The sequence below is a fragment of the Somniosus microcephalus genome, unplaced genomic scaffold (assembly GCF_052327205.1).
Source record: "Somniosus microcephalus isolate GS21.2 unplaced genomic scaffold, FLI_Smic_1.0 unresolved_chr9, whole genome shotgun sequence".
NCBI lineage: Eukaryota > Metazoa > Chordata > Chondrichthyes > Squaliformes > Somniosidae > Somniosus > Somniosus microcephalus.
In genome coordinates this window covers 26,061,732-26,074,696 of record NW_028225187.1, presented here as the reverse complement: position 1 = coordinate 26,074,696, position 12,965 = coordinate 26,061,732, and the positions used below count along the sequence as shown (strand labels likewise).

Sequence of the window (12,965 nt, the reverse complement as noted above, 5' to 3'; positions counted from 1 at the left end):
AGGGGGTCACAGTCTAAGGATAAGGCGTAAGCCATTTAGGACAGAGATGAGGAGGAATTTCTTCACCCAGAGAGTGGTGAACCTGTGGAATTCTCTACCACACAGCGCAGTGGAGGCCAATTCATTAAATATATTCAAGAAGGAGTTAGATATATTTCTTAAGGCTAAGGGGATCCAGGGGTATGGGGAGAAAGCAGGGACAGGGAACTGAATTTGGATGTTCAGCCATGATCTCATTGAATGGCGGAGCAGGCTCGAGGGGCCGAATGGCCGACTCCTGCTCCTATCTTCTATGTTTTCTATGTTTTCTATCCCTCTCTCCATTCCTCCCTCCCTTCCTCCATACCTACCTGCCCCGCTCTCTAACTTGCTCTCTTCCTTCCTACCTTCCTTATTTCCTTCCGCTGTGTTTCCCTTCCTCCCTCCCTACCTTCCCTTCCTCACTCTCTAATTTCCTTCCTTCCTTCTTTCCTCCCTCAGTCCATTCCTTCCTTCCTTCATCTGTTCATTGCTGTCTCACTTCTTTCTCAATGCTAATACAATTTTCTATTTTGATGTAAATCACTATGATTTCAATCCTCCCCGTCTCTGTATCTATTTCACCTCCCTCCCCCCGCCTTGTGCCTTTAGCTCTTTGCCTGCCTCCTTGTCTTAAATACAATTGTCTTTCCCGGTGTTAAGTACCATGTGACATAAGAAAACTACTAGGCACTTGGTCTAAGCGTTAAACAAAGCTTTAGTCAACTGTTTTACAACATGGAGGTCTAGTTGTGTCCTTCACTAGTTCCTGTTAAGAATGTCCTGCGCAAGCTGGGCCCGTGCCCGAGTATTTATACTATCCCTGGACAGCGCCACCCGCAGGCCGCTCAGTATTATTTCATAAGTCTTTCTTTCACGAATGACTGGTTCATGTCACCATGTATAATCACTGCGATTTTAACGCTTCCTTAACAGGGGTTCGGCTTCGTGACCTTTGAGAACAGTGTAGACGCCGACCGGGCCCGTGAGAAGCTGAACGGGACCATCGTGGAGGGTCGAAAGATTGAGGTACTGACGTAATGCCATTCCAAAGTCAATGTAGGGTTTGGTAACCTTTAAGGGAGAGCGGGCGAATTGGTGATCACCCAGTGTTTCAACACTGGATCTGATGGGAGGAAAATGGTTCACACACCAAACTTGGAACATTGGGGTAGAAAGTTGTCGTGCAATAATGGACGTTATCCACATTCCATTTTATTGACATTGAATATCGGGCGGGGTGTATAACAGGCAGGCGAGGCGATACCTCCCATTTTGTGCTACCAGACAAGATGAATTTCTGTCCCATAAGAGATGAAAATCGTCCCAGACACAAGGCCTGAATTTGCGGTCGGAGGTTTCCCGCGGGCAAATGCCTCCGAACCGGTGGTCCCGGAAGTTCGAACACACGCGCTCCTCTAAGGTTCCCCCCCCCCCGCCCTAGCCCTGAACTCACATCTGTTGCGGAGTATTTTAAGCCAACACTCGACACAAGGTACGAAAGCAAAATACTGCGGAGGCTGGAAATCCGAAATAACAACAGAAAACGCTGGAAAAACTCAGCAGGCCAGGGCAAGCATCCGTGGAGAGAGAAACAGAGTTAACGTTTCAGGTCGAAGACCCTTCGTCAGAACTGAGAAAAAAGCAGGAAATGAAACAGATTAAAACCCTCCCCCATTTCCCAGCCCCCAAACTGGCCTTTTAATCCGTTTCGTTTCCTGCCTTTTTTTTCTCAGTTCTGACGAAGGGTTTCGACCTGAAACGTTAAGTCTGTTTCTCTCTCCATGGATGTTGCCTGGCCTGCTGAGTTTTTCCAGCATTTTCTGTTGTTGACTCGACACAAGGTTTTCAGAGCGATAGTCAAGTTGTCTTTATTACCCCGGTGGGGAGGCAGTCTGCTCTGTCTTTAGCCAGACTTCTCCAAATTGTTACAGCACACACTACATTATTATGCATTAAAATAAGCATGGCAGCCTCGTGCACAATTCATTCCTGCCACCGGATTGGATTTTGGCCCGCATGCACCTTCACGGATTGGTTACAAATCTGAATGTAAACACGTGTAAGCTGCCTCCTCCATCAATCACTCAAACTGCTGAATGCTAATTAAAAGACACCTTGGAATGTGACCTAGGTAATAAAGTTCTTACGGGCAGTTGAAATGCTGGACATCTTGGGCCGTGGAGGCGGGATTGGAGGCGTGTGGGGGGTTAAAATCCTGAAATCGGGGGGCAGGAACCCATCCCGCCCCCAACCCGCCTCCATGCCAGTTTCAAAGGAGGCGGGTACCCGACCCGCGCTGGGACCCGCCTCCCCGAGGCGGGAAGGGGATTAGTGCCAATTAACTGCCTGTGAACAGGTAGTTAACAGGCAGTTTTTAGCCTAATCCCTATTTTCATTCTTGAAGTGTGGGATTCCCGACGGCTCCAACCACGCCAAGTTAGCGAGGCGGGCCGTCGGGCTGAAGGGCTTGGAGGGGTCGAGATGTCCGGTGTTCAGGTGAGTGATGGGTGCACGAGTGCAGAGGTAAGTGTGTTTGGTGTGTGTAAAGTGTTTAAAGAAGTTTTACTTACCTTTGCAGCCTTCTTTCCTTCAGGTCTCAGGAGTCCCTCATCTCACCGGCACAGAAAGCAGAATGGCTGCCAGCTGTCAAAAATTGCAGCATTCAGCTTTCTGTTCCGGAGAGATCTCTAAATCATCCTGAGAGGAAGGAATTAACTTGTAGTACAGATTGTCAGTGTTTGACAGCTTCAAACAGCTGTGAAACGCTGATATTTCATCTGTCAAAAGGTCTTGACAGATGAAATGTCAATCTGTGACGTCAGCTGTTGCTGGGTGGCCCTTAATTGGCCTGCTGAGCCCGCTGGGCGGGCTCGACAAGGTCAATCAAGTCAAAAGTTCAGAAGGCTTTCGATAAGGTCCCACATAAGAGATTAGCGTGCAAAATTAAGGCACATGGGATTGGGGGCAAGGTATTGACTTGGATAGAGAACTGGTTGGCGGACAGAAAGCAAAGAGTTGGAATAAACGGGTCATTTTCCGAGTGGCAGGCAGTGACTAGTGGGGTACCGCAAGGATCGGTCCTAGGACCCCACCTGTTCACAATATATATTAATGATCTGGATGAGGGAATTGGATGTAATATCTCCAAATTTGCAGACGACACAAAGCTGGATGGGAGGGTACGCTGTGAGGAGGATGTCGTGAAACTCCAGTACGATTTGGACAGGTTGGGTGATTGGGCAGAAACATGGCAAATGCACTATAATGTGGATAAATGTGAGGTTATCCACTTTGGTGGCAAAAACAGGAAGGCAGATTATTATTTGAATGGCATTAGATTGAGAGAATGGGAAGTGCAAAGAGACCTGGGTGTTATTGTGCACCAGTCGCTGAAGGTAAGCCTGCAGGTGCAGCAGACGGTTAAGAAGGCAAATGGTATGTTGGCCTTCGTAGCAAGAGGGTTCGAGTACAGGAACAAGGCTGTCTTGCTACAGTTGTACAGGGCCTTGGTGAGACCGCACCTTGAGTATTGTGTGCAGTTTTGGTCACCTTACCTGAGGAAGGACGTTCTTGCTATGGAGGGAGTGCAGCGAAGATTCACCAGGCTGATACCTGGGATGGCAGGAATGACGTATGAGGAGAGATTGTGTCGATTGGGCTTATACTCACTGGAGTTTAGAAGATTGAGAGGGGATCTCATCGAAACCTATAAAATTCTGTCAGGTCTGGACAGACTAGATGCAGGAAGGATGTTCCCGATGGTCGGGGAGTCCAGAACCAGGGGTCATAGTCTAAGGATAAGGGGTAAGCCATTTAGGACAGAGATGAGGAGGAATTTCTTCACCCAGAGAATGGTGAACCTGTGGAATTCTCTACCACAGAAGGCAGTTGAGGCCAGTTCATTAAATATATTCAAGAAAGAGTTGGATATATTTCTTAAGGCTAAAGGGATCAAGGGATATGGGGAGAAGGCAGGAACAGGGTACTGAATTTGGATGATCAGCCATGATCTCATTGAATGGCGGAGCAGGCTCGAAGGGCCGAATGGCCTACTCCTGCTCCTATCTTCTATGTTTCTATGTTTCTATGTAAATCGCGTGGTTTGGCTACAACTCGATGGAGGCGGGACTACAACCCCGAAAGTTGTAGCCCTGCCTCCTACCCGCCTCCTCAATGAAAATCCAGCCCCCGTCTCCATTTAATTGTTTTATTTCTCTTCAAAGGTCATCTATCTTTATGGATGTGGCCTTTCATGTGAGCACCTGTCTTTCTTACACCATTCAGTGAAACTGCCAGCGATGTCATTTTAACTCTTTCCCCACTGCACATCTCTCTCCAGTTTCTCTCCGATCTCCCCTCATGACCTCTCCGCGCTCATCTTGTCCATGGGACCCACCTCCTGCTCCCTCGAACCTATTCCCACCAAACTGCTGACCACCCAACTTCCTTTTCTGGCTCCCATGTTAGCTGATATCGTTAACGTTTCTCTCTCCTAAGGTACTGTACCCCTCTCCCTCAAATCTGCCGTCATCACCCCTCTCCTCAGAAAAAACCCTTGATCCTTCCATCCTTGCAAACTATCGCCCCATCTCCAACCTCCCTTTCCTCGCCAAAGTCCTTGAACGTGTTGTCGCCTCCCAAATCCATGCCCATCTTTCCCGCAATTCCATGTTTGAATCCCTCCAATCAGGTTTCCGCTCTTGCCACAGTACCGAAACAACTCTCATCAAAGTCACAAATGACATCCTTTGTGACTGTGACAAAGGTAAATTGTCCCTCCTCGTTCTTCTTGACTTCTTGACAACACAGTTGACCACTCCATCCTTCTCCAATGCCTCTCCACCGTGGTCCAGCTGGGTGGGACTGCACTCGCCTGGTTCCATTCTTATATATCTAATCGTAGCCAGAGAATCACCTGCAACGGCTTCTCTTCCCGCTCCCACATCGTTACCTCTGGTGTCCCCCAAGGATCTATCCTTGACCCCCTCCTATTTCTCATCTACATGTTGGCCCTTGACGACATCATCCGAAAACACAGCGTCAGTTTCCACATGTAAGCTGACGACACCCAACTCTACCTCACTGTTGAGTCTGAGTGTCCCAGATATGCTTATTCTAAATCACTGGACACAGACAACAAGAATAACTTAAACAGGCCTTTACTAATCGAAGGTCAGGGCTGAACTGCTTAGCAAATTACTACACAGAGTTTATATACCGGTGTGGTCACCACCGGTACTACAATATACAGTAGCCAAGAGAACGTAGTCCATCTCTTAAGGTAGTCTCTTAAGGTGGTACAGGTTACATACACCACAATTCCTCCCTTTTTAGCTTAACAGTGTACATTCCAATTTAAACATAACATGGATAACATATATACAACTTCATGCAAAACTGTTCAAAGATTCAGTCTCTGAGGAGGCCTCCTGATCCGAGTTGGATAACGCCTTTCAGGGGTCTCTGATTCTCGTTGCTGGGGTGACTCATCTAGTTGATCTCTTATGGATTGGACATCATCAGACACATTGGCGTCTGAGGTAGATGCTTCAGGTTCACTAACTTCTTCCACTGGTGTCTCTGTCGTAGTCATGGGTTCGACCCTTGTTCTTGATTCTACAAGTTGGTCAGCATGACGTTGTATTACGTTTTCACCAACATCTACCGTGTACATCAGGGGTCCTTGTCTGGCACGAATTGTTCCAGATTGCCATTTCTCATTCTTATAGTCCCGGGCTAACACTGGTTGTCCTATTTTGAAACTCCGAGTGGTCTTGTTATTTATATGCTGGAACTGTTTGTTTTCGACTTCCCTCCGCACATTTGGTTTTGACAAGTCCAACCTGGACCGCAACCTCCTGTTATAGAACATCATGGCAGGGCTTTGATTTGTCACTGCATGAGTGGCGTTTCGATATGCCATTAGGAAATTGTCCACCTTGTGTTGTAGTGGAATCTGGTCTTCGCTCATGGCCTTTATCGCCTTTTTGAACGTTTGTACAAATCTGTCGGCCAACCCATTTGTAGCCGGATGATATGGGGCAGAGGTATAATGTTTCACCCCATTCTTCTTCATGAATTTCTGGAATTCTTCTGACACGAACTGCGGTCCGTTGTCTGAACATATTTGTTCTGGCAATCCATTTCTTGCGAATATCGTTCTTAGAACTGCGATCGTCTTTTCCGAGGTAGTGGTCGCCATCTTAATCACTTCTGGCCATTTAGAATGTGCGTCCACCGCAATTAAAAACATGGAGTCCATGAATGGACCAGCAAAGTCAATATGTACACGTTGCCATGGGGTTGAAGGCCATTCCCATGGATGCAGCGGTGCAATTGGAGGTGCATTTTGAACTTTTTGGCACCCTGAGCAGCTTTTAGTTAGATCCTCTATTTGTTGGTCGATACCTGGCCACCACACATAAGCCCTAGCAAGGCTTTTCATCTTGACTCCCCCCAGATGACCTTCATGCAGTTCCTTTAGAACTCTCTCCCTTAATTTAGGAGGAATAATCACCCTTGTTCCATACATCAATGTTCCTTGACAGACGGACAGCTGTTTTCGTCTTGCTGAGAATGCCGGTAACAGTGGTTCACCATGTGCTGGCCATCCTTTCACTGTCAATTCGTAGACCCGAGACAGTGTCGGGTCGTTCCTGGTTTCTCTCTCAATACTTGCATTGGTGACTGGTAAACATTCGATGATGGTCGAGTGAAATAACTCAACAGGGTCAACTGTCGGTGCCTCTTCCGCTGTAGGTAGTGGCAGGCACGACAGCCCATCAGCATTACCATGTTGCTTTGTACCTTTGAATTTGATCTGATATTGATGTGCCCCTAGGAAAAGGGACCATCTCTGAAGCCTCTGCGCTGTCATCAACGAAACACCCTTCTTAGGGTTAAAAATGGAAACCAACGGCTGGTGGTCTGTCAGCAGCGTAAACTTTTGCCCTTGCAGGTAATGATTAAATTTTTTTACTCCCCACACAAGGCTGAGAGCCTCCCTATCTATCTGAGCATAGTTGCGCTCAGCAGAGGTCAATGATCTGGATGCGAATGTGACTGGTCTTTCCCAAGCCATTTGGCAACTTATGTGAGAGCACTGCCCCAATACCATATGGAGAAGCATCACAAGCTAAACGAATAGGCAGCGTTGGGTTAAAGTGAGCCAACACTTCCTTAGAGGTGATCAATGCCTTGCTTTTGTGAAAGGCCCGCTTACAGTCCTCGCACCACTTCCATGGCACTCCCTTCTGCAAAAGAGCGTTCAGCGGGTGTAGCACCGTGGATAAATTTGGCAGAAACTTATGGTAATAGTTAATCAACCCTAGGAATGACCTCAACTGGGATACATTTTCCGGAGCGGGAGCCTTCACAGCAGCTTCGATCTTGTCAGGTGACTTGTGAAGCCCCTCCTGGTCAATGACGTGACCACAGTACGAGATTTGCTTCTGAAAGAACTCACATTTCTGGTGATTAACTCGAAGTCCATATTCTTTCAATCTGGTGAGCACCTGTTCCAAATTTGCAAGGTGTTCCTCATCATCATCTCCTGTAATCAGAATGTCGTCCAGGTAGCATTGTGTGCCTGGAATTCCCTGTAATACCTGCTCCATGGCCCTTTGCCAAATCGCTGGAGCCGATGCCACTCCAAAAACCAGTCTATTATACCGATATAAGCCCTTATGCGTGTTGATCGTGAGGTACTGGCGTGACGCTTCATCAACTTCTATCTGTAAGTACGCCTGCGCCAGGTCTATCTTGGTGAAGTGTTTCCCGCCAGACAACGAAGCGAAGATATCCTCAATCCGTGGAAGCGGATATTGCACCGTGTGAAGCACCGGATTAACAGTGATCTTGAAATCGCCACAGATGCGAACCTTCCCCGGTTCCCCCGGCTTGTTACTCGATGAACGCTTCATGACGGGAACAATGGGCGTGGCCCATTCACTCCAGTCCACCTTTGACAGTACTCCGGAACGTTCTAGTCCTTCCAGCTCAGCTTCCACAGCACGTCGTATCGCATAAGGTACCGGTCTAGCTTTGAAAAATTTCGGGTTTGCATGTTCTTCAACCTTGATGTTTGCCGTAATTCCTTTCAGTGTTCCCAGTCCCTGCTGGAACACCTCTTTAGCATCGTCCAATATTCTGGACAGTCGTTTAGGTTTGACATCGTCCTTTTTACCGGAATCTACAGTTAGTGCTTTTAAGGAATGCCAGTCCATATTTATTCTCCTGATCCATTCCCGTCCCAGTAGTGGTGGACCTCCCTCAGGTAACACATATAAGTCCATTCCTCGGCTTTCTTTACCCTCGTGGACCACCTTTACCTTTATCTTTCCGATGGGGTATACTCTTTGCCCCGTGTATGTTTTCAATACAATCTCCGTATCCCTTAGGGGAATGTGTGGAAATAACCTTTTGTAATCTTGCTTATTCATGACCGTCAATGCCGATCCAGTGTCCAATTCCATCTTCACTTGGACTCCTGCTATCTGAAGTGTGACCCAGATAGTTTGGTGGTCTGCTGTGTTACCCACATTATGTATTCTTAGACAACCCAGTTCCTTACTGCTGGAGTCTGAATCCGTCTTCTGTTCATCCGAACTGTTCTCTGTCACCTTGTGTACCTTTTTGCACTTTTCCTGCGGTGACTTTTTGTTGCTGGTCTTCTTTCCTGACCGGCATACTTTAGCTATGTGACCTAGCCTGCCACATTTTCTGCATTCCTGATTTTTGAACCAGCACTGGTTCTGATCGTGCGTTGCCCTTCCGCAACGATAACACTTTACTGCACCCAATGCCATTCGATTGGTGCTGAGTTCCGATGACCTTAGCTGCATTTCCGCGGTGCCTCTTGCTGCGGCCTCGTGCGATGCTGCAATGGTGACAGCTTTATCAAGCGTAAGGTCCTTTTCCTCTAGCAGTCGCTTTTGAGTTCCTTCTTTTAGTAATCCGCACAGGAATTTATCTCTCAGAGCGTCTGCTAGTCCTGTACCAAACTGACAGTACTTTGATAGCTTGTGCAGTTCAATTAAGAATTCAGCGTTGCTTTCCTCTTTCAGCTGCGTTCTTCTGTAAAATTTAAATCGTTCCGCTATCAGCAGCGGCGTGGGGTTTAAATGTTCTTGCAGGATAGTAACAATATTCGCGAAAGTTTGATCCGCCGGTTTATCTGGTGTTACAAGGTGCCTCAATAACCCGTACGTCTTCGCACCCATTGAGTTTAATAAGGTTAGTGCTTTCTTATCATCTGGTACATCATTTGCTGTACAATAAACTTCAATGCGTTCTACATACGTGGCCCAATCTTCAACATCGCTATCAAAAGCAGTGATGTTACCGTGTTTAGGCATCCTTGAGAGTTTCTTTAAATATTTTGTTTTTCCAAAATGGCGGCTTCCCGCGCTTGTCTTCTTCCCCCGCCTACTAAAATGGCGGCTTCCCGCGCTTGGCAGCTTTTCTCGCGCTTGTCTTCTTCCCCCGCTGACTACAATGGCGATGACCGCGCTGTTGCCGTTCTCGCCTCCCAGCGGTTCTTAATTTCCCCGACGCTGCTTTTGCTCCCCCGCGGTTCTCGTGGGCATTAACGCTTCCCTCGTTGCTGCGCCTCTCAGCCCCGATTGCAGCCCAGACCTTTACACCGGCTGCGGTCGAGTTCTCCGCGGTTCTCGTGGCATTAATGCTGCCCTTGTCGCTGCGCCTCTCGGCCCCGATTGCAGCCCGGCCCTTTTCACCGGCTGCGGTCGAGTTCTCCGCCCTTTTTCCTCCGGTTTCCCTCCCCTTCTCCACTGACAACGCGGCCGACTTTCTGCCCGGGTCGCTAGATCGGCTTACCCACCACCGTGGTGGAAGGATGATCACTGCCTGTCGCTGATGGAGGACTTCGTGGTCAGTAATTTCAACCCGGGTTCTTGATGCCTCCCGTGCGATGCGGTGCTCAGCAGGATGATGAGGGCGGATGCCTCTTCTCGACGCCCGTTCTGAGGACGAAGCTGCCTTGGATGCAAAACTGCCGCAGGGTAAGATCGGACTCGTCGCCACTGTTGAGTCTGAGTGTCCCAGATATGCTTATTCTAAATCACTGGACACAGACAACAAGAATAACTTAAACAGGTCTTTACTAATCGAAGGTCAGGGCTGAACTGCTTAGCAAATTACTACACAGAGTTTATATACCGGTGTGGTCACCACCGGTACTACAATATACAGTAGCCAAGAGAAAGTAGTCCATCTCGTAAGGTAGTCTCTTAAGGTGGTACAGGTTACATACACCACACTCACTACCTCTTCTCTCGACCCCTCCACGGTCTCTAAATTGTCAGACTGCTTGTCCGACATACAGTTCTGGATGAGCAGAAATTTTCTCCAATTAAATATTGGGAAGACCAAAGCCATTGTTTCGGTCCCCGCCACAACTCTGTTCCCGAGTCACTCTCGCTAACTCCTGTCTGAGGCTGAACCGCACTGTTCGCAACCTTGGGGTCACATTTGACCCTGAAATGAGCTTCCGACCACATAACAAAGACCACCTACTTCCACCTCCGTAACATTGCCCGTCTCCACCTTTGCCTCAGCTCATCTGCTGCTGGAACCCTCACCCATGCGTTTGTTACCTCTAGACTTGACTATTCCAACACACTCCTGGCTGGCCTCCCACATTCCACCCTACGTAAACTTGAGGTCATCCAAAACTCGGCTGCCCATGTCCGAACTCGCACCAAGTCCCGTTCGCCCATCACCCCCTGTGCTCGCTGACCTACATTGGCTCCCGGTTAAGCAGCGCCTCGATTTCAAAATTCTCATCCTTGTTTTCAAATCCCTCCATGGCCCTCGCCCCCTCCCTATCTCAGTAATCTCCTTCAGCCCCACAACCCCCCGAGATATCTGCGCTCCTCTAATTCTGCCCTCTTGAGCATCCCTGATTATAATCGCTCCACCATTGGTGGCCGTGCCTTCTGTTGCCTGGGCCCTAAGCTCTGGAATTCCCTCCCTAAACCTCTCCGCCTCGCTACCTCTTTCTCCTCCTTTAAGACGCTCCTTAAAAGTGACCTCTTTGACCAAGGTTTTGGCCACCTGCCCTAATTTCTCCTTATGTGGCTCGGTGTCAAATTTTTTGATTTATAATACTTCTGTGGAACGTCCTGGGACGTTTTACTACGTTAAAGGCGCTATATAAATACAAGTTGTTGTTGTTGAACCGCAAGAAAAGTACGCACTGACCTGATGGTCCTGGAGGTCCGAACAATCGTGCTCCTGGGCCTCTACATGTACGCATGTGAAAAGGCACACATATCCCAGGGGCACACGTGATTCGCAAGCCAGGCCAACCAATCAAAAAGGGGGATTCCCATTCCGCTTATTCCCATTATGGAAGCCCCATAAACATGAATAGGAATCCCCCTAAAATACACAATTATTCACCAGTTAAATAAAAACCAACCATCACACGTTCAAAATTAATTAAAATACATTTCAAACCAAAATTAAAGTTTTTGAAAAATAAATTTATAAGGGGCCAAAAATAAACTATCGCTGCATAAGAACATAAGAATTAGGAGCAGGAGTCGGCCATTTGTCCCCTCGAGCCTGCTCCGCCATTTAATGAGATCGTGGCTGATCTGATCTTGGGCTCAGCTCCACTTCCCTGCCCGCTCCCCGTACCCCTTGACTCCCTTATCGTTCAAAAATCTGTCTATCTCCACCTTAAATATATTCAATGATTCCGGGGTAGAGAATTCCACAGATTCACGACCCTCTGAGAGAAGAAATTCCTCCTCATCTCCATTTTAAATGGGCGACCCTTTATTCTGAGACTATGCCCCTGAGTTCTAGATTTCCCCACGAGGGGAAACAACCTCTCTGCATCTACCTTGTCCAGCCCCCTCAGTATCTTATGTTTCAATAAGATCACCTCTCATTCTTCTAAACTCCAATGAGTATAGGCCCAACCTGCTCAACCATTCCTCAGACGTCAACCCCTTCAGCTCAGTAATCAACCTCGTGAACCTTCTCTGAACTGCCTCCAATGCAAGTATATCCCTCCTTAAATAAGGAGACCAAAACTGTGCGCAATACTCCAGGTGCGGTCTCACCAACGCCCTGTACAGTTGTAGCAGGACTTTCCTGCTTTTATACTCCAACCCCCCCCTTGAAATAAAGGCCAACATTCCATTTGCCTCCCTGATTACTTGCTGTACCTGCATGCTAAGTTAGATATATTTCTTAAAGCTAAAGGGATCAAGGGATACGGGGAGAAGGCAGGGACAGGGCACTGAGTTTGGATGATCAGCCATGATCGCATTGAATGGTGGAACAGGCTCGAGGAACCGAATGGCCTACTCCTGCTCCTATCTTCTGTGTTTCCAGGTTTCGAACTTTTTATGTTTCATGCACAAGGACTCCCAGGTCCCTCTGTACTGCAGCATTTTGAAATCTCTCTCCAATTAAATAATAATTTGCTTTTTTATTTTTCTGACCAAAGTGGATAACCTCGCACTTTCCCACATTATAACTAATTTTAATGTTTTTTTTAATGTTTAAATAATTAAACAAAAATTATTTTAATATTTATTTAAACTCTTACGCTGGTTGAAGAAGGCCCTTGGCCTGCTTTTATCAGGCGTAAGAGTTTCACCGACATTCGCTGGGCATTAGTCGGGCAAACAGCCCAACTCTGCCCCAGCGGAAGCCCATTTCCCGGGGATGCGGAGCGTCTGCCGAGCTGAAATGATGTATGAGGAGAGATTGGGTCAATTGGGCTTATACTCGCTGGAGTTTAGAAGAATGAGAGGGGATCTCATTGAAACTTATAAAATTCTAACAGGACTAGACAGACTAGATGCAGGAAGGATGTTCCCGATGGCGGGGGAGTCCTGAACCAGGGGTCACAGTCTAAGGATAAGGGGTAAGCCATTTAGGACTGAGATGAGGAGGAATTTCTT

General features: G+C 47.7%; 1 protein-coding gene across 10 annotated transcripts in view; it reads left to right on the top strand.

Moving 5' to 3' along the window:
- Positions 1 to 12,965, top strand: part of rbfox1l (RNA binding fox-1 homolog 1, like) — a 185,763-nt gene that overhangs the window by 84,332 nt on the left and 88,466 nt on the right. For all 10 annotated transcript variants that reach the window (XM_085979663.1, XM_085979664.1, XM_085979659.1 and 7 more), the window contains one exon: positions 955 to 1,047. In XM_085979663.1, coding sequence (XP_085835789.1) covers positions 955 to 1,047 — 93 coding nt within the window. The remainder of the gene's footprint in view (positions 1 to 954; positions 1,048 to 12,965) is intronic.